This window comes from Grammomys surdaster, unplaced genomic scaffold, assembly GCF_004785775.1.
Source record: "Grammomys surdaster isolate TR1022 unplaced genomic scaffold, NIH_TR_1.0 125846, whole genome shotgun sequence".
NCBI lineage: Eukaryota > Metazoa > Chordata > Mammalia > Rodentia > Muridae > Grammomys > Grammomys surdaster.
In genome coordinates this window covers 639916-660360 of record NW_021620672.1, presented here as the reverse complement: position 1 = coordinate 660360, position 20445 = coordinate 639916, and the positions used below count along the sequence as shown (strand labels likewise).

The 20445-nt window shown below is 42.5% G+C and overlaps 1 protein-coding gene across 1 annotated transcript in view; it reads left to right on the top strand.

The window, feature by feature from the left end:
* Dner (delta/notch like EGF repeat containing) overlaps positions 1-17662 on the top strand; it is a 190073-nt gene extending 172411 nt beyond the window's left edge. Inside the window, exons 11-13 of the mRNA XM_028789582.1 lie at positions 1942-2073; positions 9782-10028; positions 16624-17662. Coding sequence (XP_028645415.1) covers positions 1942-2073; positions 9782-10028; positions 16624-16735 — 491 coding nt within the window. The 3' untranslated portion in view covers positions 16736-17662. The remainder of the gene's footprint in view (positions 1-1941; positions 2074-9781; positions 10029-16623) is intronic.
* Positions 17663-20445: the final 2783 nt, after the last annotated feature.

The window sequence follows — 20445 nt, the reverse complement described above, 5'->3', positions numbered from 1 at the left end:
ATTGCTGTTCAAGTCACAGGGCTCTCATTTCCAAATTTGCCATGTCTGGGTTACTGACTGTTGCAGTCTATTGTTTAGTAAATATCTCCATTATGGCTAGCTTCCTAAGTGGCTGGAAAGTGGCACTGATGTGTTTATCTGTGAATGTCTCTGATTTTTGCTTTTCAGCCTTTCTCAGTACACCCTGTTGATGTGCTTTCCAATCAGTCTACCACGGAATGCCATCTGGGATGGTGTAATCTGTGCTCCTCTCATCTCAGAGTGATTGCCCTGTTGATACACAGGGACCACGTTTTAAACTGGTTAAGACAGGTTAGCACAAGGCAGTCGATTTTGTTTCCTTTCTATTGATGTAAAGTATATTGATTGCAAGAAACAAATTCATCCTGTCATGACTTATATACAATGATTATAATCCTTTTAGGATGACCCCAAGATAGGGGGCATTTTGTTTGACAGATTTGCTTGACATAGTCAAATGCCACTTATGCAAAGAGTGCCAAATGCAACAGACATGAAATCTTTCCATGTGAGATTCTTCCTTTAAAATGATCTGCAAGTAACATATGGTGGTTTTATAAATGTGAAGCAAACCAATATCAGACAGAATGGCAATTTAATGCTAAATAAGCCTGGAAGTACGCTGAGAGGCTGCTTTTGGAAGATGGAACAAATACTTGGTTCTGATGTTAGTTGATTGTGGCGATGACAGTAGTGCTTTGTTTGTTTGTTTTATCCCTTTCTGTGTTTATCTAAGCAAATGAGGGTTTCTTTTCTGTTTTTTTTTTAATTTTCCCTTTAAAAGAGATTGCATTGATGTGAAGTAGCCTCTTCAGCTTCAATGAGAGGCCCTTAGGTTTAAGACATGTATTCATCCTGTATCAGTTTGTTGTGATGGCTGTAAAATTGTTTGAGAGTGTCTTTGTTCATGAAATTTTTGCCGGCAAGATACTTTTTATATGGGGATGTTTGGATCACAGTGATGTTGACCTGTATGCTGGTTTGGCTTGTTACAGCACACTCTGTGGGCAGGTGAGGAAACCCAGAATGCTGGGTGTGAGTGGGGTCTGGCTGTCTTCTTCTTTTTTTTTTTTTTTTTTTTGGTTTTTCGAGACAGGGTTTCTCTGTGTAGTCCTGGCTGTCCTGGAACTCACTCTGTAGACCAGGCTGGCCTCGAACTCAGAAATCCGCCTGCCTCTGCCTCCCAAGTGCTGGGATTAAAGGCGTGCACCACCACCGCCCGGCCTGGCTGTCTTCATTGTAAGGGAAGAACAGATTGGAGTGGATGTGAGCATCCTTTGGGCCAACATTTCTCAGGAAGGAGTGTGTCAGATTTGAGGTAATCTCATGTTTGTAACTGTCACTCTAGTTGGAATTAATGTCCCCACTGAGATTTTCAGTACCTTTTCTGCTGAATCCAAGCATACAGAAGGATTAAGGAAGGAAAATTGGTTTTCACAAAGGACTTGGGAAACTGGGTATTCAACTGTGTCCACCAAAAAGTCAATATCTAGCCTTGCAAATCCAAACACTTGACTACAAAATAATCATGAACTGTGAATGTTCTGCTTCCTGGAGCTTCATAAAAGGGCATTGGATTTAGCTTCTGGCTCTGAAGTAAAGTAGACTTTAACAATATTGAAAACCTAAGTTCGCTTTTTAGGTCAATCTCAAAAGGCTTATTAAGATGTAGGAATGACTTTACTTCTTCACGGGCTCAAGAAGAGAGTCTTCTTTACAATGGCTTTTCATTAAGTGAAATGTTCTTGGTCTGAAATATTCTGAGAGTTCTTCACTTTGTACAAATAGGAGGCTGGGCTCCAGCTGGAAGGTTGTGATCACCAGCCAGGGATCTTGTTTGTTTGTTTATTTTGTTTTTCAAGAAATTCATGGGGGGATATAGGTATAGCCAATCACTGTTAATTTTCTTTATCCTCCTAGGTGAAGAGTGTGACATTGACATCAATGAATGTGACAGTAACCCTTGTCATCATGCTGGAACCTGCTTGGACCAGCCCAATGGTTACACCTGCCACTGTCCTCATGGCTGGGTGGGAGCAAACTGTGAAATCCGTAAGTATCTCAGTTATGAGCTATTTAATGTGGGTTTTTCCTTCAGCAAGAAGAGGATGCTAACTATGACCCAAAAGTCCCCATATTAATGACCATGACAAGGCTCAGAGGGGACCCTTCAGTCATCCTTGTCTCCAGAGTCCAAGTAGTACTTTATTTAGTCCCTTGCTTTCTGCCATGCCCAGTCCCTGAGACTGCATCCAGCCTTTCCACTGGGGATGAGAGTTTTCAAATGTCATCCAAAGTTCACTAGTACTCGGTCAGCCAAAAAATGTGCTTCACAGACAGGCATTAGAATACTATCAAAAAAATGCAGCCTCTCTGGAAACTCTAAAAAGCAAACCAGGATTTGAATTCCCTTTGGCTTTGTGTTTTCAAGTGTCTTTGAATAGAGCAGGTTCCTTCAGTTCCTTGGGTAAAATGTGAAAGAAGAGCTGAAAGGCACTGGAGGTGTGGGTGAACTGACTAAAGTTTGAAAAAGTCAGGATCAAGGTCTGGTGTCCTAGAACAGTGTAGCACCCTGAAGGAGGTGACATGGGGTTGTGTTTTTTAAATCAGTTTTGAAAGCCGGCGAATATTCCTCCATTGAAAGGCATTTTCTTGCTTAAACAGGGCAGTAAAATTTTACCTGATCCTGCCAGGCCCCCCAGGGGGAGCACTGCCTCCCAATTCTGGATGATTCTTTTCACGAGAATGGTGTTCCAAGAGTACTTCTTCCTGGATGCTCTCTCACTACTGACTGTAGTCTATGGTGGATAAGAGTAACTTGGGCTGGAGAGATGGCTCAGTCAGTAAAGCGTTTTCTGGATTACTATGAAGATCTGAGTTTAGATCCTAATTGCCTACATCAAAAGCCATGTGTAGTGGCATGTATTTATAATCCTAGTACTTTGAAGGTAGGCACAATGAAAGATCCCTGAGGTTTACTGACCAGTTAACTTAGCCAAATCCATGACCCATAGGTCCCAATCAGAAACATTGTCTCAAAAATAAACAAACAAATGAACAAACAAACAAACAAAACCCCAACAAAACCAAATCTAACTGGGTGGTCTCCTGAGGCACAACACCTGAGGCTGAATAGCCCTGGTCAAGCTGTACTCCTGTCTACCTTTGACCAACTCTTTCAACTCTAGTTGGTGGTATGAGGTGGTCTGACAAAGTGTCAAAATTGTGCTCAATCTTTTCTTGATAGACAAGTTCTTCTTCTGGCCACACCAGAGCTTTGGGCATTCCCTTCATCCAGAAAGAGATTCCTGGGGAAATTATAGTTCCTTGGAGTCCACTGTTTTTAATAGTATGATAGTTAAAAGGAGAGATACAGTATCTCTCGTTAGAGTATATCTTTCATACCAGAATGGTTACAGTTTGTTTTTAGACATCCATCTTGCAGGAATTGACATGAAAATTCCTGAAATATGCCCATGCCCAAGACGACTATTATAAACAGAATCAAATGAAGAGCCAAGATAGTGTTTGGTAGCCATGCATAAATACCTCACCATAACATCCTGGCTTTAGTTACTCTTGAAAGGGTTGGCACACATGACTCCATTTTTGTTGGCTATAAGAAATAGTCTTACTATGAAGTTCAGACTGGTCAGACCAAGAAGTTCACAATCTTCCTGCTTCAACTTTTTGGGTAATAATTAGCTTATTTTACATTATTTCCATCCTGATAACTTCTTCTCTTATCTCTGAACAACCTTTCATGAAGACATACCCTCGAGCATCAGAAGAAGAGTCTGTTTGTGATCACTCCCTAAATGTTTAAGGTGTTTGAAGTTTTTATTTTTGTCAGTGATATAGATGTATTATTCTACAAAGAGTCTGAATTTTATTTGAAGAATAGAAGCTGAATTAATATATAAGGAACATTTTGTGTAGGCCTTCTATGTGCTGGTGGTAACTGTTGCTGCCTGCTTTGTATGTTAAACATATTTATTTTCCTCTTTATTACATACTTCTAAGACACACATTCAGGAGAACACTGTATGGAGCTAGTGTGCTTCAAAGTAGAATCAAGATTGATGCTAACCCTTCCTAGGCTGAAGTTCATGTACTCTAAATTGGATATAGCAATCAGGGTTGGCATTTATTACTTTTAGGACTCGAAATATATTGTTCCATGATTCTGTAGCTTTGAGGGTTACTAATGAGAGATCTGAGGCTATTCTGACATTTCTGAACTTGCAGGGGAGCTGTTTCCCCTGAATGCTTTCTCTAGCGTTTCTTTGCTCTGTGTTTTTGACATCTTGACTATAACCTGCTATGAAGATGTTCTTCTCTGATCATGTCTATTTGCTTCTAGATGCCTCGTATCTGAATGTCTGTTTCTTTTCCTAGACATGAGAAATTGTCTACTAGAATTTTGTCGCCTACTTTTGCTACACTCCTAGTGTTCGTCTCCATCTCTTCAGCCCATGGACTTAGGTTTGGTCTCTTGAGCGGATCCTACAGTTCCTAGATCTGTGGTCATGCTCTTTGTTGTTTGATTGTAGTGTTTCATTAGCCTCGTCCCACACCCCTTAGAGTATTTCTTCCTGTTTGATTGTGCTATTGGTCATGCATTCCTGTGTTTTTAGATTTTATTCCTTGAGGAATTTTTTTTGTGTCCAACATTTTCATTTGTTTTTTTTTTTTTTTCAGAATCCCAATTTTCTTGCTGGGACATTCTTCTGTGTTGCCAACTTTCTTCACCCTCATTGCTAATTTTCTTATTTATTTTCCTGCCCTGCCCCCTTTCCCTTAATGTTGTCTTTCCTCTCCAGGCCCTGGAGTGGACTTCTCTGCTTGTTCGTATCTTTTCACAGACACAATCATTCTTACCAGAAATAATTTGAAATCGTCACCTGGTACTTTAGCCATTTAAGTGAATCCAGTGGTTTTGGAGTTTGATCATTTGGAGCAGTCATGTGCCTTGCTTTCTCATGTTCCTTATACTTCTGTGTGGTAATTTGTTCATCTATTAATTTGGATATTTCTTCTGGGTGTGGGTGATATGTTGCCCATTTTATTGACTAACCAGCTTACTCTGGAAGGCTCAATCTCCAGTATTGCTAGGCAGAAAGAGAACAAATTGCTTTTAGAAGTAACTACATCACCTCATTCCATCCCCGATGTCATACTCATTTGCTGCTGAGTGACTCGCACTGTTCCCACCAACCCAGGCCAAGCCACTACCTGCTCTGCCCCATACTAGAGTAGCCCCTGAACTGGCTTCTATACTCAGCCCTACAGCAATTGTTCTCAACTTTCCTAGTGCTTCGACCCTTTAATAGAGATCATCTTGTGGTGATCTCCCAACCATGCAATTAGCTTCATTGCTACTTCATAACTGTAATTTTGCTATTATTATGGATCATAATATGAATGTCTGACATGCAAGATATAATATGTGACCCCATGAAAGGGTCATTTGATCCCCCAATGGGTTGTTGAGAACTCCTGCCTCAGAGCCAGGCACATCTTCTCTGTGTGTATGTGAGCACTCAAACTCTTGAGCCCAGCCATGCCCAGCACTATTAAAATAAGAATTCCATCAAGACCCAAGGCTGTGCTAATTGCTTCAAGAGCTTCAGTGGCCTGCCCCAGGGAGGTCTTCCCTTCCTGGGCCTATCTGCCTCAGTCTCTTCACACTGGCTTCCGTTGCTCTTTTGTTCTTGTCTTCTGCTATAGGCCTGAGCTTATTCTGCTGTTTTTCCTGGGGTAGTCTTCCCTCTGCTCTCCCTCATCCCTGTTTTATTTCTAGTGATCCTCAATGTGCAAGCTTTCTTGACTCTTAGTTAAATGATCACCCTTCCACCCCCTGTTTCAGTACAGCTTGCCTGTGCTACTTTGGCACACCTTTACTTTCTCTATTTGGTGGCATTTTGATGATGCTAGTATCTGGCTAAAGACCGAAGCTTCCAAAAGATCACTTCTCCCCAACTTTCTCCTTCATGCTTTATCGCAGCACACAGTAGGTGCTCAAATCATGGGTGTACTGCAAATGGTTCTTTATGAGTAGCATATCCCACTTCTGTTTCAGTGTTCCATTGCTGTAATGAGGCACCATGACCTCAGCACCTCTTATAAAGGAAATCATTTAATTGGGGCTGGCTTGCAATTTTAGAGGTCCAGTCCATTATCATCATGAAGGGAAGTGTGGCGGCACACAGACAGACATGATGCTGGGGGAGCATCAGAGTGTTCTGTATCCAGATCTGCAGGCAGCAGGAAGAGAGTAACTCTGGGTCTGGCTTGAGCATCTGAAACCTCCAAGCCCACCCCCAGTGACACACTTCCTCCAACAAGGCCACACCTCCTAATCTTTTCAAGTAGTGCCAGTCCCTATGAGCCATCTTCACTCAAATAGAATCCATTAATTGTCTGAAAATCAATAATGGCTGTCAATTTTTCTCAGGCTAATTGATGCTTTCATAGGACAGCTCACTTATGGCTATGGGAAACATGACACAATTTAATATTTTACTTTGTGGCTGTAGGCAGCCCATAGCCTTAAGAGTTGTTTCCTTATGAAATGACATCATCACAAACATGTTCCTTTTAGATGAGTAAATTAGCCAATCGTGCTGTGTTCACCAAGATAAATTAAAAAATAAATATGGACAACTTATTTTAGAATACATTATGCAAATCAGTTGAAGTCTAATTTGGATAGATTTGGTTTTGTCACCAGCTTGCCTCCTTCACCGTGTACAGCTTCTTTACCTCACTTCCAGCAGTCCCAACATGTTCAATGTAGAAGTCCTTCAGAAAGCACAGAACTTCAGACAAATTTAAACAAAAATGCAAATGATCCTTGAGACTTACAAGTGGGACATTTATAAAATTTTCCCCAAACAGCTCTTGAGCTGGCATTCCTGGTCGCACACCTGCTGGGGCCCATGAGATAATCCCATTCCGTGTGCTCAGGTTTAAGATTTCTTCTCCAAGCTGGGCTGTAGCCAACACGGTAAATGATTCATTCAACAGGACTCTGGGGATGTGGAAAATCGTTGTCTTATGCTGATGGAGCCTGGATGGAGGATGGCATTTGCAGCCACCTGGCAAGAGAGGGTACATTCGCTGCCTTTCAGACAGAGTGTTAGAGTGTTAGATTACACAGATCCAGGCTGGCTACTAAACCAATTAGCCTGCAAAGCAGCTTCCTTCAGTTCTGTCAGGAACATTTCAGAAGATAGGAAAGATGAGTTTAGCTTTAAACATGAGGGCACGGGATGAAGGAAAACAGATTTCTGTTTGTTTGTTTTTGTTGTTTGGTAAGAAATTGTGATAGATTTCTCTTTAAATGTCTAAACACCTTGGAATGCAAATACTGGTGCAAATGGAGGTACATGCAAACTGTGGGCAACTCATCTCATGTGGGACATCGTCGTGTGACCACATAATGAGGTACAATGCTCTTCTCACAGTAGTTCTCGTGTGTGAACATGTGCATATACATGATCAAGATGATACACACACTTTTAATATACAGAGTATGTGTAAAACTCAAAGCCTATCAAGAACTCTTGTGAGGGCTGGAGAGATGGCTCTGTGGCTAAAGGTCCCTGCTGCTGAGGCTGATGGCTCGAGTGTCATCTCCAGAATACACATGGCGAAGAGATCTCTATACATGTGCTGTGACATGTGTACATGCACTTGTGGGGACACACACACACACACACACACACACTTGTCCCTGCCCGTCATATCTGAGCACTCTGTGATGAGTTGGAGTGAAAACTACCCTGGCCACCCTCATGTTGATGCTAAATGAATGATAAAACACGTTCTGTTGAGCCTTGGACTCCAGCCTACTGCTGAATTTTTGGAGCGAATGAATGCTATAATACTTGGAAATCAAGTGAACCACACTTACTTACTTTTTCTGCCAGAAAACAGAGTAGTCTCTCCAAGGAGGCAGTAGCTCCTGCCAAAAAAAGGGCTCCTGACTTGGGGACTGAACCTCAGTTCTGGTTTTACAAAACACCTTCTGTCATCTGTGGAGACGATTGCTTTGCAGTGTGTTATGTTGTTCCCCATGTCTCCGGGTCAGCTTGGCTGAGGACTGAGCACTCTAAGGATCAGGTAGCTTTCTAAGCTTCCTCTGCTGCCTTAGCAGCTAGGCAGGCAGTATTGAATGAGAATGTCAAATCAGCTGTCACAGGTCTCCATGAGATACTTAGGGATGGCATAATCTGGCTACACATTCATAAGATCATCATTCACCCCATTTCTTCCAGCTCAGGAGCAGGGGTTACTTCTCTGTTAGGACGTTGGGAACTATTTATGCAGGCTGGCCCCTTGTCTGCTTCACCACTTGTCCTCTCCCTCAGGGTGTACTTTTCAGGGTCAAGAATAGTCAATTCTGAGTCCATGATCACTGAGGGTGTAGCTGAGTGTGGGGCGGTACTTTCACATAACCAGGATATTGGAAGGTGTCTGGAGGTGTGTTTTTGTCCCCACTGTTCTCTGAATCCCTGATCTAGACACCAGGAACGTGATGACCCTGCAGGGTAATGGTGGTGGCCGTGTGGTATGACTACAATAGAGAAAGCCCAGCTCTTTTTGATTTGCAGTTTCCTCTCGCATCCTGTTCGTATTAGCTAGACATTTTCATTTGTATGCAGGTCCACAAACAGAACATTGTCAGATGTGACCAGCCAGTGCCATCCCCAGAGGTGACATCCGGTCCTTCCATTTTTATTCCTGTTAATAGAGGCTGGTGGAAGGTCAGGGACAGCCATTATTCTATCATCCTCTGCCCAGAGCATCTGCCTCACAGGATAGTGTACTTCCTTCCTCCAGCATCTCAGCTGTTCTTTCTGAAGGACCATCCACCAAATGTTTGTTTCTAATTTCACCTTTTCAGTTTTCCAGCTTATGCTTACAACAGACCGGTGGGGTAGACACTGGTGCTTCCCTGTTGCACATGGAGAACAGAGGCTCAGTAGATGGACTGGATGTTGGAGTTGAGGTTAAGGCTAACTGGTGTGATCCAATGGTCCATGCTCTTTCAACTGCTGTGTGGGGGTTGTTTATACCAACAACGCATTGTTCATTTCTTGATCACAGAAAGAATAGGCCATTATTATTAAAGTGGTTGAAAAGCATACAGAAGACACTGGAATCACTTATAACCCTATCTTCTAGAGGTAACCATTGTAGAGACATGCTGTGGACATTTACTTAGATATTGAAAAACTCAGAGTATGGTCATAAAACTAGTGAGCTCACACTGCTTCCCTGGTGGGGCTAAAATCTTTAGGAGAAACTCATTTACTCATACCTACCAGAACATGTGTAATTCCCCCACCTTACCTTCTCAAGAGAGGCAGCCTACACAACTGATATCCATTTAGGGGTGGCAAAACAGGAGCTAAGGTCTATGTCCACAACATGCCTCTACAATGGTTGCCTCTAGAAGATAGGGTTATAGACTTTTCTAGTAAGACCCCACCACTTAAAGGTTCAACCTCCTTCCCAAACATCACCATCAACTGGGAACAAAACTCATGGTCCTTTGGTGACATTTCACATCCAAACCAAAGCAGATGCATTCTTATATTTTCTTTGGGACTTGTCAGTGACCCTTAATGTTAAAGATGTTAAACCTTGGATTGGATTAGCCACAGAAAATAATCCTTCCCAATTTAGATGACCCTTATGTGAAGTTAGTGCCATAACAAGCTAACGGCTCCCATTCCTTCTCTGCCTTCAGACCTGCAGTGGAAGTCTGGACACATGGCTGAGAGCCTCACCAACATGCCCCGGCACTCCCTCTACATCATCATCGGAGCCCTCTGTGTCGCCTTCGTCCTCATGCTCATCATCCTGATTGTGGGCATCTGCCGCATCAGCCGCATCGAGTACCAGGGCTCCTCCCGGCCAGCCTACGAGGAATTCTACAACTGCCGCAGCATTGACAGTGAGTTCAGCAATGCCATCGCGTCCATCCGGCATGCCAGGTAAGTTCTGAGGGTCTGCAATGAGGAAGACATCACACCTGGGCTCCAGGGTTATGCTATCACTAGGAAATTCACAGACACAAGGAGGGGCGAGTCTTAAAAAATAAAACACCTGCTGAACAAGGCGCTGAAGACAGAGTACTAGCCCCCTTCGGGAGCAGCCCTTTAAACCAGTGGCTAGTTTTGTTTACATTGAATGTATTTGATTATTTAATTTGTGTTGATCTGCAACTGTGCACATATGATTCTTCACCACAGTGCATTGAACATTTTAAAAATGTGTTTGTATGGATGTGTGTGCATGTGCATTCATCCATGCGTGCATGTGTGTGTGTGTGTGTGTGTGAAGGCCAGATAACAACCTAAGTCATCCTCATGTGTCATCCTGTGTAGTTCCTTTGAGACAGAATCTCACAAATGAGAGACCTAGAGCTCACAATTAGGCTAGATTGGCCAGCTAGCATGTCCTAGGCATCTTTCTGCCTCTGCTTCTCCAGTACTGGGATTACAGGGCCGTGCCACGATGCATAACATTTTTAGATGGGTTCTGAGATTGAACTTAAGTTCTGTGTTGGCAAGGCAAGTGGTTTACTAACAGGGACAACCCTTCAGCCTGACAGTTTCTTTAATACAGTCAATATGAACATAAACTAGTCTCTTGGATTTCAGGGCCTACAAAAGTCACGGTGAAGAGCTGCCATCTGATGCCTAGAGTTTGTGTTTTAGAATGCAGTGTCTATTACTACAGGAAAGTCAGGAGTTGGTGTGGTAGAGGGAGAGCATAGCACAGTGTGATTGGAAGTCTCATCACACCATTCCCTGGATCACTCAGCCTTCCATAAACAAAGTTCCCTCCAAGCCCCCTACTTAAAGAACATGACAGTTGCCCAATTACAGATATTATTTACTTCTTCCAGATCTTTCTATCATGTTGAGAAAGTCAGCTAATAGCTCACTGACTTGTAAGGAATATTATCACAAAGTTAGCAAAAATTGTTTCTTATGAATTGATAGAATAATCTGAAACATACAATTTAGAAAGTTAGTGTACTGAGTTTAGCTTTTAAAAATAGACATTTTAGGCTTTATTCATGTGTATATATGCCCTGTGTGAAGATGCACACAGAGTCTAGAAGAGGGTGTTGTATCCCCTAAAGCTGGTGTTACAGGGAGTTTTGAGCTTCCTGGGGCCAAACTCCAGTTCTATGTAAGAGCAACCACGGTTCTTAACCACAGAGACATCTCCAGCTCCTTGAGGTTGCTTTTGAGAGTGGGGCCTGTGGAAACTGTTCTAGTATGATCTTTATTAGGGTGACCTATCAGTAAAGATACAGGCAAGCCTCGGATCCATAGTGGAACAGCAGAAGAGGTTCAGAGTCTTCCTTCCCCAAAGGGAAGTTCCCAAATCCAAGTTTCCCATCTTACAGTGACTTTGCTGCTTCAGAAACAGGAATAGAGTCTGAGTCTGGGGAGAGAAGCCAGAGATGTGAATTTGAATTGGATGACTCGGAGCATCTGTCTCAATGCCTCACCCGAGCTGCACTGTGAGAGCACTTGTGGCTTCTAGGGAACTAGCGGACTCAGGACCCATCTACATGGTTGCTCACCTGGATGCTTTCTCTTGGGGAAGGGGGTCAGTTTGGGTAACCCAGCATCCAGGAAGCCCAGGACCAATCCACACAAACCCCACCCTGAGTGTTTATTCAAGACTCTCCTTTCACTTATCTCTCTCTAGCAGGTCCTGGCACATAGCAAATGTCACCAAAATCTGAGGTCTGACATGAGTGTGTGATCTCAGTTTGTGTTGGTGTAGGATGTTTTGTTTTGTCTGAGTTCCTGAGTATTATTAGCTCAGTACATGATCTCAGCCAAGAGGACTAGTTCCAGTATCCTAAATCGCCAGGTTGGAGGCAGAGAGGTTGCAAAAAGGGTAGAGAACTATCAGGTTTCCTTGGTGTTGAAATCTTCTTGCTCTCTTGTGCTCCCAAGAAAAGCTTAGCTCATAGGAAAAAGTAAGAGCTATAGCTTTATACTTGGATGTTTGGGAGACCGAGAAATAAGGTGCTATCTCAGTGGAACCTGTGGCTAAGATCTTTTGTGATCCTCCCAAGTGGAGGAATATGGTATTTTAGGCCCAGATCATTGGAGAGGGATGCTTTGTTGCGTGATAGCCTTCAAAGCCCTCTGGCAGGATAACTGAATACTCAGGCCTGAAAGAAGAGACATGATAGAATTTACATGGTTCTTATCTGTTGTCCATCTTTATCAAAATGCACAGTGGATAGTCCTAGCCAGCTAAGTCCAATGTACTCCAATAAGTACAGAGGAAACTCTCCACAGGAAAGCTGCTTTTTCCCAAAAATCTGGAATTCAGGGTAACTTCTTGCCCAAAGGGTTCTGCGGCCACAACCTGATCTGCAGTCTGCTATGAAGACGCTGCAGCCAGACCTCTGGCAAATTGGCCTTCTTTGCTCTCAATTCCTGGAAACTCTAGGAAGAGCTTGGCAAAACTTAGTCCTTTTGATGTTCCCTTCTCTCTAGTTTCCAAACATGGCCCGTAGCAAATGCCCATTTCACAGGCTGTTTCCTGGATGCTAGCCTGCAAATGATACTGAGTTGGAATGACCACAGCCAAGTGGCCACGCAGGATACATTCCAACTGGGTCACCTAGATGACCATGAGGGACTAAAGAAACATCTGGTGCCTCTGATGTCAACCATCAGCTGGATTGAGAAGGCATCCCCTCTCCTTTGTCCCAAAGAGCCACCTGCCTCTCAGTTGCTATACTTACACTCAGATAGAATTGTCACTCATTGTCAGCATCAGCAGGAGCAGATCTGCCGTTCTCCATATCCCAATAGTGAGGTCACATCTTGGTGGTTCATGGTGCCTAGTTCTCCCTACCACCTACAAGTGTTTCATCACAGAAGACAGGAAAAGGAGAATAGACAAACACATTCTCTTGTCTTCAGATAACTCAAACCTTCAGAATCAGGCCTTGTGTATGGCCAGATCCACCTGTCATTCTTTATGCTCTTGATTTTACAGGTTTCAGGGGACTTTGAGCTGGAGAATGTGCTCTTTCTTCTGCCTTATTTATGACTGGCTGTAGCATCTTTTGTTCCTTCAGAGACAAGTTAGGTGCACAGGACTTGCTACCAAGTGTGATGTTTAAGATGCTGGTGTGATGTTGATAGTCTTTTTACTGAGACCAATTAGGGTGGCCCAACAATAACTTATTGGCCACATATGGCTCAGGATAGCTATAAATGTAGTCCAACGCAGAATTGTAAACTTAATTAAGACATTATATGTCCATAACTTTTTGTTGATTTGTTTTGGTAAATTGTGTGGTTCTCAAGTGTGAACTCTGCAGATAACAATGTAGTATGGAGAAGCAAAAAGGTAGAGTACCTCTCTTGAGTGCATCTGAGTGGCCAGTGTTTAGGGAACAATGCCTGGCCTGGTTTTGAAAAACAAAGGAAATGTGAAAGGCAGTTAGCATTTCAGTAAGGCTGTTAATAATAGGCATTCATCTGCCACCTTGAGAAGTGTAGGAGAGTCAAAGAAAGCCTTGTCAACTTACAGGTACTTAAATATCTCAGTGACTGTATTGCACAAACTGTTTTAGCTACTGCACTTTGGATTGAATGCATTGTAGCTCACTCAAGGAAACAGTTCACACTAACTAGGGAGCTGAAGTACGGGGGTGGTGGCTCCTCGTCTGCTGGTCCCCTCTTCTTGTCTTAAGTGTGTTAGTCTGACTTCAGCCAGCTTTTATCACCAGCATTACAGTTTCTACCCATGCAGATGATTTCATTGGTATTGTGCCACACAGCCAAGCACCTGAGAGTCTGGACACAAGGCAAGGTGCCCTGTTCACTCAACCTCTCTGGACATGTGCAAGCAAGTGGGCCTAGCCTTGGGCTGTCCTGCTCAGTGAATCTGCAACACTGCTTCTCAGGCTCTCTTTACCAATCTTCAGCTCAATGGTGACACTCAAGTTCATGGTCCTTTGACTTGCTGCTTCTTAATGCATGGCAGAAAACAGACTGTTTATTTTCCAGATTAAGAAGACAGATTCATTTTCAAACAGAAATCGTATAATAACATGTGGCTTTATAAAGTTTTATTGACCCTGTTCAGTTGTTCATATTACTTTTTTTTTGGGGGGGTGGCAAACAGTTGATTACTTTAGTCAGCTAGTGTACATAATTCATTCCAGTATCAAAGTTCCCACAGGAAAGCATCCCAGGATGTCCAGCCTAGGACCGAAGAAGCTCTCTGTTACTCGCTTTTCTTCCCAGTCATCACCTTTATTACAAATGCATCTAGGTATTTTATGAGAAATAGTTTGCCACCATTTTCTACATCAGAGTAGCCTCTCATGTTTTCACTTGGGAAGAAGTATAGAACTCAACAAGTTTTATAGCTTGGCCACTTTCCTATCCTAGGATTGCATGGGCCTCATCCAGACAAACAGGCTGAGTCTGACCCCACGTCAATGCCAACATAGTTTGTAGGTGTACAGTCAGGCCTTGGAGCTTAGAAATGATTCCACTTAGGCTTTTTTTGACATCGCAGTGGTCACTTTGAGTTGATGGTGGCAGAACGCTTTAACTCTGGTCCCGTGTTATGCATGGTGCCCCTCTGGCATGGCCATGTCTTTGTGTTCTTGAAGTCCAGTCGATTTTAAGTGATTTGGAAGGCAACTGATGAAAGTTTAAAAATCAGAGATCATTTCAGGCATGGTGGCAACCCACACCTGGAATCCTTGGACTTGAGAGGCTGAAACAGGAGAATTACCAAGAGCTTGAGGCCAGCCTGGACTGTATAGTAAATTTCAGACCAGCCTAAGCTACAGAGTAAGACAGTGTCTCCAACGGTCTTCCCACTCTCAAATCAAAGCTCATTTGAAGAGTGCTCTCTGTTCTCATTCACCACCTGATGCTACTTCTCACCTTTGTACGTGAGAGAGCAGACACTCAAAAGGGAGAGAGCAAAGAAAGAGAGAGGAGGACAGAGGGAGGGGAGCCATGGTAGATAAACCCCTCTGAGTCCTTGGGGGCCATCTTAATCTTTTCAGAATTTAAGGTGATTTGTTTTTTAAATCTCTTTTTAATGAGCCCCGTTGGATGTAAAGTAATCATTTTTTAAAGTCATATTGTGAGAAGAAACTATGGTAGGTTTCCATGGAAGACTTTAAATCGCATTCCACTCTGGAGACTTTGGGGAAACTGAGGTCTCAAGTGGAAAGAGACCACCCAGAAGTTGAACTCACCATGTTTTAATAATTGCTCTCTTAATACTGGCTTAGCAGAAAGTCTAGCACTTGGAATTTTGACTCCCCTGGCTTCTGGGCATCGGTCCTGCTGCCGAGGAGATTATGATACAAATAAATCTGTTGGGACAATAGCTTGGTACTCAGAGAAAAAGAATGCTCCTGGGGACCGAGAGAACTGAAGGGTAGGATTTGATGGTGATCCCCAGCAGCATTTATGGACAAACAACTCAGTGTTTTAGGTCATTTCTTTCTGCTGAGCTTTTTATGTTGGGAATCTCAGAGGACAGCAGAGCCTTTCCACCAGGGGAGAGGCTGTCTGAGTGCTACCTGGGGACCATTGCCCGCCATTGTGTGTGCTAGTCACAAGAGTGGATGCAAAACAAAACTGTCATTCCAGATATTTATGGGTCTCGAAGACAAGGAGAAATCAATACATGTTTTCTTAAGTCTGCCACGGAGCTGTCCTGCTGCCTGGTTTGCTAAGATTTAACCAGGATGCTTTATCATTAATCCAGTTTGCCTCCTGAACTAAAGACTAATGTTTCCTATCCTTCAGTGCTAATATTAGGATGCCTCAAATTTTTGGATATGCTAAAGTATATACTTCGGAGTATTTTTGTAGTTCCATTTAACTCTTGAATGCTGTTCTTGTGTGTGTGTAATATATGTATATATACAGGTATGTGTGTATATATATGTATAATGTGTCTATGTTATATGTAGGTATGTGAATGCATGCATGTGTATGTGTGAATTTATGTGTGTGTATATTCTATGTAGGTTATGCATGTGTATGTGTGTGTGTATATGTGATATGTGTGTTATATCTAGGTATGTGGGTCTATGCATGTGTATGTTATACAGAGGTGTATAGTATATGTCTATGTGTGTGTTGTATATAGGTTATGCATGTGTGTGTGGTGTGTGTGTGTGAGTGTGTGTGTGTGTGTGTAGGTCACAGGTCCATGTGAAGCTACTTTCTTGGTTGTTCTGCCTACTAATTTTTGAGACAGGGTCCTTCATTGAGCCAGAGCTCAGCTCACCTCAGCTCAGCTCACCTCAGCTCAGCTCACCAATTTGCTGGGTTGGGTTGCCAAGAGACCTGGGATCCACCCGTTCCCCTTCTTGCCTCCAGCTCTGGGTTACACCAGCACCCCTGTCCCAGTTTTATGTAAGTGCTAGAAGGTCAAGCTTAGATCCCCATGAACAGGCAACAGCTACTTAGTGGAAGTTATTTTTATCACCTACCTTGACTAGAACTTGGGGTCCACTACTCATGTAACCAGAGTCCTCTGTATCTGTGATTTCAGGTTTGGGAAGAAGTCTCGGCCTGCAATGTACGACGTGACTCCCATTGCCTACGAGGATTACAGCCCTGATGACAAACCCTTGGTCACACTGATTAAAACAAAAGATTTGTAATTTTTTTTTGGATTATTTTTCAAAAAAATATGAGATACTAAGATCGTTTAAATATTTTTAAGAAAATTAAAAAGCTTAAAGAGGTGTAAAATGTTAGCTGCTCAAGAGTTTTCAGTAGACGATCAAGGAACTCATTTTCTGCAGCTTTTAGTTTGAAAAACAGTATTTTAAAAAAAACCAGAATTTGTGAAATCTGTAGACCATGTTTTAATGTACTTTCAGCTCTCAACACTGTATACTTCAACAAGTATGGGCTCTTTTGACAGTAGACCCACCCTGAAACCCAGATGGACTTCTGTGGTTGTTACAGAATAAACCTTATGTAGAAAGAATTTCTTTTGACGTGTGATGCTGGCTTTCTGAGTAGAGTTAGGAAAATAAATAGAGTATGATGCATAATTCAGTATAATCATTACTTAATATGATGTGGCGTCCGAGATGTTTGTTTTGTGAAAAATGAAAACTAGTTAAATTTATTATTCCTAACCTGAATGAAATTAGCCTCTGCCTTATTCTGTGCATGGGTAAGTAACTTATTTTCTGCACTGTTCTGTTGAACTCTGAGGAAATGTTGTTCTTTCTAGTTTGTTTTAGTCATTTTTTTGTAACAGTCCTTGAACTTGACCTTGTAAACATAAACAAGGAAAGGGTCTTGGGAGGTAAACACTGATCGTTTTCAGCCTACAGTTTTTCCTTTAAAAGTCAAGTATTTTTCTTTTGAACTGTGAGTGGATTAAATTACGTTGCAGGTGTTTCTTGCTAAGAGGTAGTGACATGTAAGAGGTGCCGGTTCCTTCTGTAGTGTTTCTTATAGTGCACATTTATTTATTCCCAAGATAATTTTTGTGGCTGTATTTGATTGATATGTGCTTCTTATGATTCTTGCTAATTTCAAAGAATATTGAATAAACGTTAGCAGGTCGAGGATTTACTTGTCTCATTCTTTAAAAACTAACATAAAATGCTTCAGGTATGATACTGGTTGTCAACCCACTCAACTGCTTAAGACATTTAATAATCCTGAGTGATGGCTCAAGGTTTGAGTGTGTCTCTGAGAGGTTCATGTGTTAAAGGTGTGATATCAATTCCCAAGAATGGATATGGGACCTTTAAGAGGGGGAGGCTTGGAACGGGGTCTTTAAGTCATTTGGGAGTCTCTTTTGTAAAGGACCAAGGTAGTTCCTCTCATGAGAACCCATTAAACAGCTCAGATCCTGAATGTTTTTCTGGCTTCCATTATGACACAATGACTCCCATCATTAAGGCACCAGTGATCTTGGAATTTGAGTCTCTAGAATTCTGAGTTAAACAGGTCCCTCTTTCTTTATAAAACTAGTTTACATTGGATATAGAGACACGTCGTCTCTATAGCTGCCAGGACCATTTCCTGCACTCTGGCTATCTATAACTTCCTGATGGATAGTGCTGTTTGTCAACATGAAGAGTAGGGCAAGAATCAGAGAAATTCTTGTCAAAGCCATGAATCTACTCATGAGATACAGGTTGTATCAATGCTGAGGTACAAGAAAGCCAGGGATTTGCCCACTAGAGTGGGCAGGACCATAGCCTTAAGAAGTGTCTTGCTGCTCTCCTGTGTAGGTGGAATGGAATTGCCTTGAGAACAGCTCTTCATCCTTTGAAATCTAAAGGTAGTTCAGAGTCTCTGTGTACCTTGTTTCGCTTCACCAAACCCTGCATTGAAGTCCCACTATCGTTTTGGGGACTGCATCTTGAACTTCACATGGAACCATTTGGTAAGGTCGAAAGATGTCTGGAAATCAGGTGCGAGGGTGGGCATTAAGGAAAAAGTAATTTCAGATGCTGCTCCATCTCTCTCTGCCCTCAGAACATCTGTCCCTAATCTAACAAGTGACATAGCAGTACACCTACACTCTGATTATTAAACAACACAGCACAATATGCTAATATTTTAAGTGTTTGGAAATAAAGAATAAAATATTAACTCTGCTAGTTATATAACTGCTGGAAACATGTAACAGAGTTGTTTCACATAAAGACACCTTGATGGATGGACAGGAGAGGGTCTGGCAATGCTGGCTTACTACAACTCTGTTTCTGTTTATTTCCCCTTGGGATTCTAAGGCAGTGTCCATAGGGCTGCATGTCCTCTCAGGTCATTTCCACTCTCAGTGATTTTTAAAATCTCACTCTCTTTTCCTCCTCCTCCTCCTCTTCCTCCTTCTCCTCCACTTCTTCCTCCTCCTCCTCTTCCTCCTCCTCCTCTTCTTCCTCCTCCTCCTGTGTGTATATATTGTGTGGGTGTATGTGTGTGTTGTGTGCAGGTGTGTGCCAGTGTATGTAGAAGCCAAAGAAAGCTATTCGATGTCATATATCATCACCCCCCCCATCCCCAACTTATCTTCTTGAGACAAGCTCACATCCTAGAACTCAGTAATTCTTTAACCAGAATGGCCAGCCTGCAAGACCCAGGGATCCACATGTTACCCCATCTTGCAGCCCTAGTCTTATGGGAAAGTGAGACTCTACCTAGCTTTTACCTGGTTGCTAAGCATCCAGACTCAGGTTCTAATACTTGAGCAGTAAGTGCTCTTACCCGCCGACCCATCTCCTCACCCATGGTGCATAATCCCCTCACTGAGCTCTGGTTCTTGCTTAGGAAGATATAAACCACAAGTGCCACATGAAAGGCTCCAAGCTTCCAAGTTTGGCTTAGTCTATACCAGACCTTCATCTTATAAGAAAATACATATATAATTACCCATCCAAGAATGTACTAAAGGGAAGATGAACTCTGCTCTGCACTGTATTCATAGCAGAGTAGATTAGCACTTTAATCATTTACTTGATAATGGCCTTGGGGGAGTAAGCATGTGTGCTTAAGCATCACAAGTTGGAAAAGAGATTTTGATAATGATGGGAGAATGGATTGCATGTATGTGTTCCTCAACCCCAGTCTATATAAAAACACTCAGCATGTCTTTTGTTACTATGGTTGCTGATGTTCTTATTTTTAGATGTGGCTATTATCACGAAGTAGGTTAACATGCCCTTTCTGATAGTAAGTGTTTTTGGCCCACAGTGTGTCGTGACGTACTCATAGCTCTGCAGCAGGGAGCATCTTCTCCAAGTTGTCAGATCTTCCACAATCATGCTGCTGATGTTGTTACTGTACTATCCAGGAAGTCAGCATTCGATAAGCAAGGCTCATGGTACTCAAGACTGCAGGAGCCTGCAACGGCTTCTGACTTTGTGGACTTGAATTAACCTTATTCTATCTATGGGCTCCCATGAGACTTTATGTGTAGGCATAGCTATAGTGTACAAATGATGTAGTCCTGTCTCCACAAGGCTGCGTAGACAGGCATAGCTATAATCTATAAGTGGTGCAGCCTGTCTCTAGTACACTTGGGGGGGGGCTTTTCTAAGCTTTCCTTCTTGCAATGAAGTGGTACCTAAGTCAGAACCTGAAGAAGGGGAAGAGCTTACTCCAATGAAGGGTAGGGAAGCTGTATGAAGCTTCAGGTGAGCGCACATTCTCTAATAAGCTGAAGGACAGAGTCACGTTGTAACACCAATGGTGATCACAGACAGGCAGAGCTGCATAAACATCAAAGTCTATGTATATGTCTGCCCAAGAGGAAGGGAAGCATGTTTTAGAAAGTCATGTACAGGTTTTAGAAAGTATTTACAATGGTCCCCCAGATGCTGCAAAGGCATTTAAAAGTAAA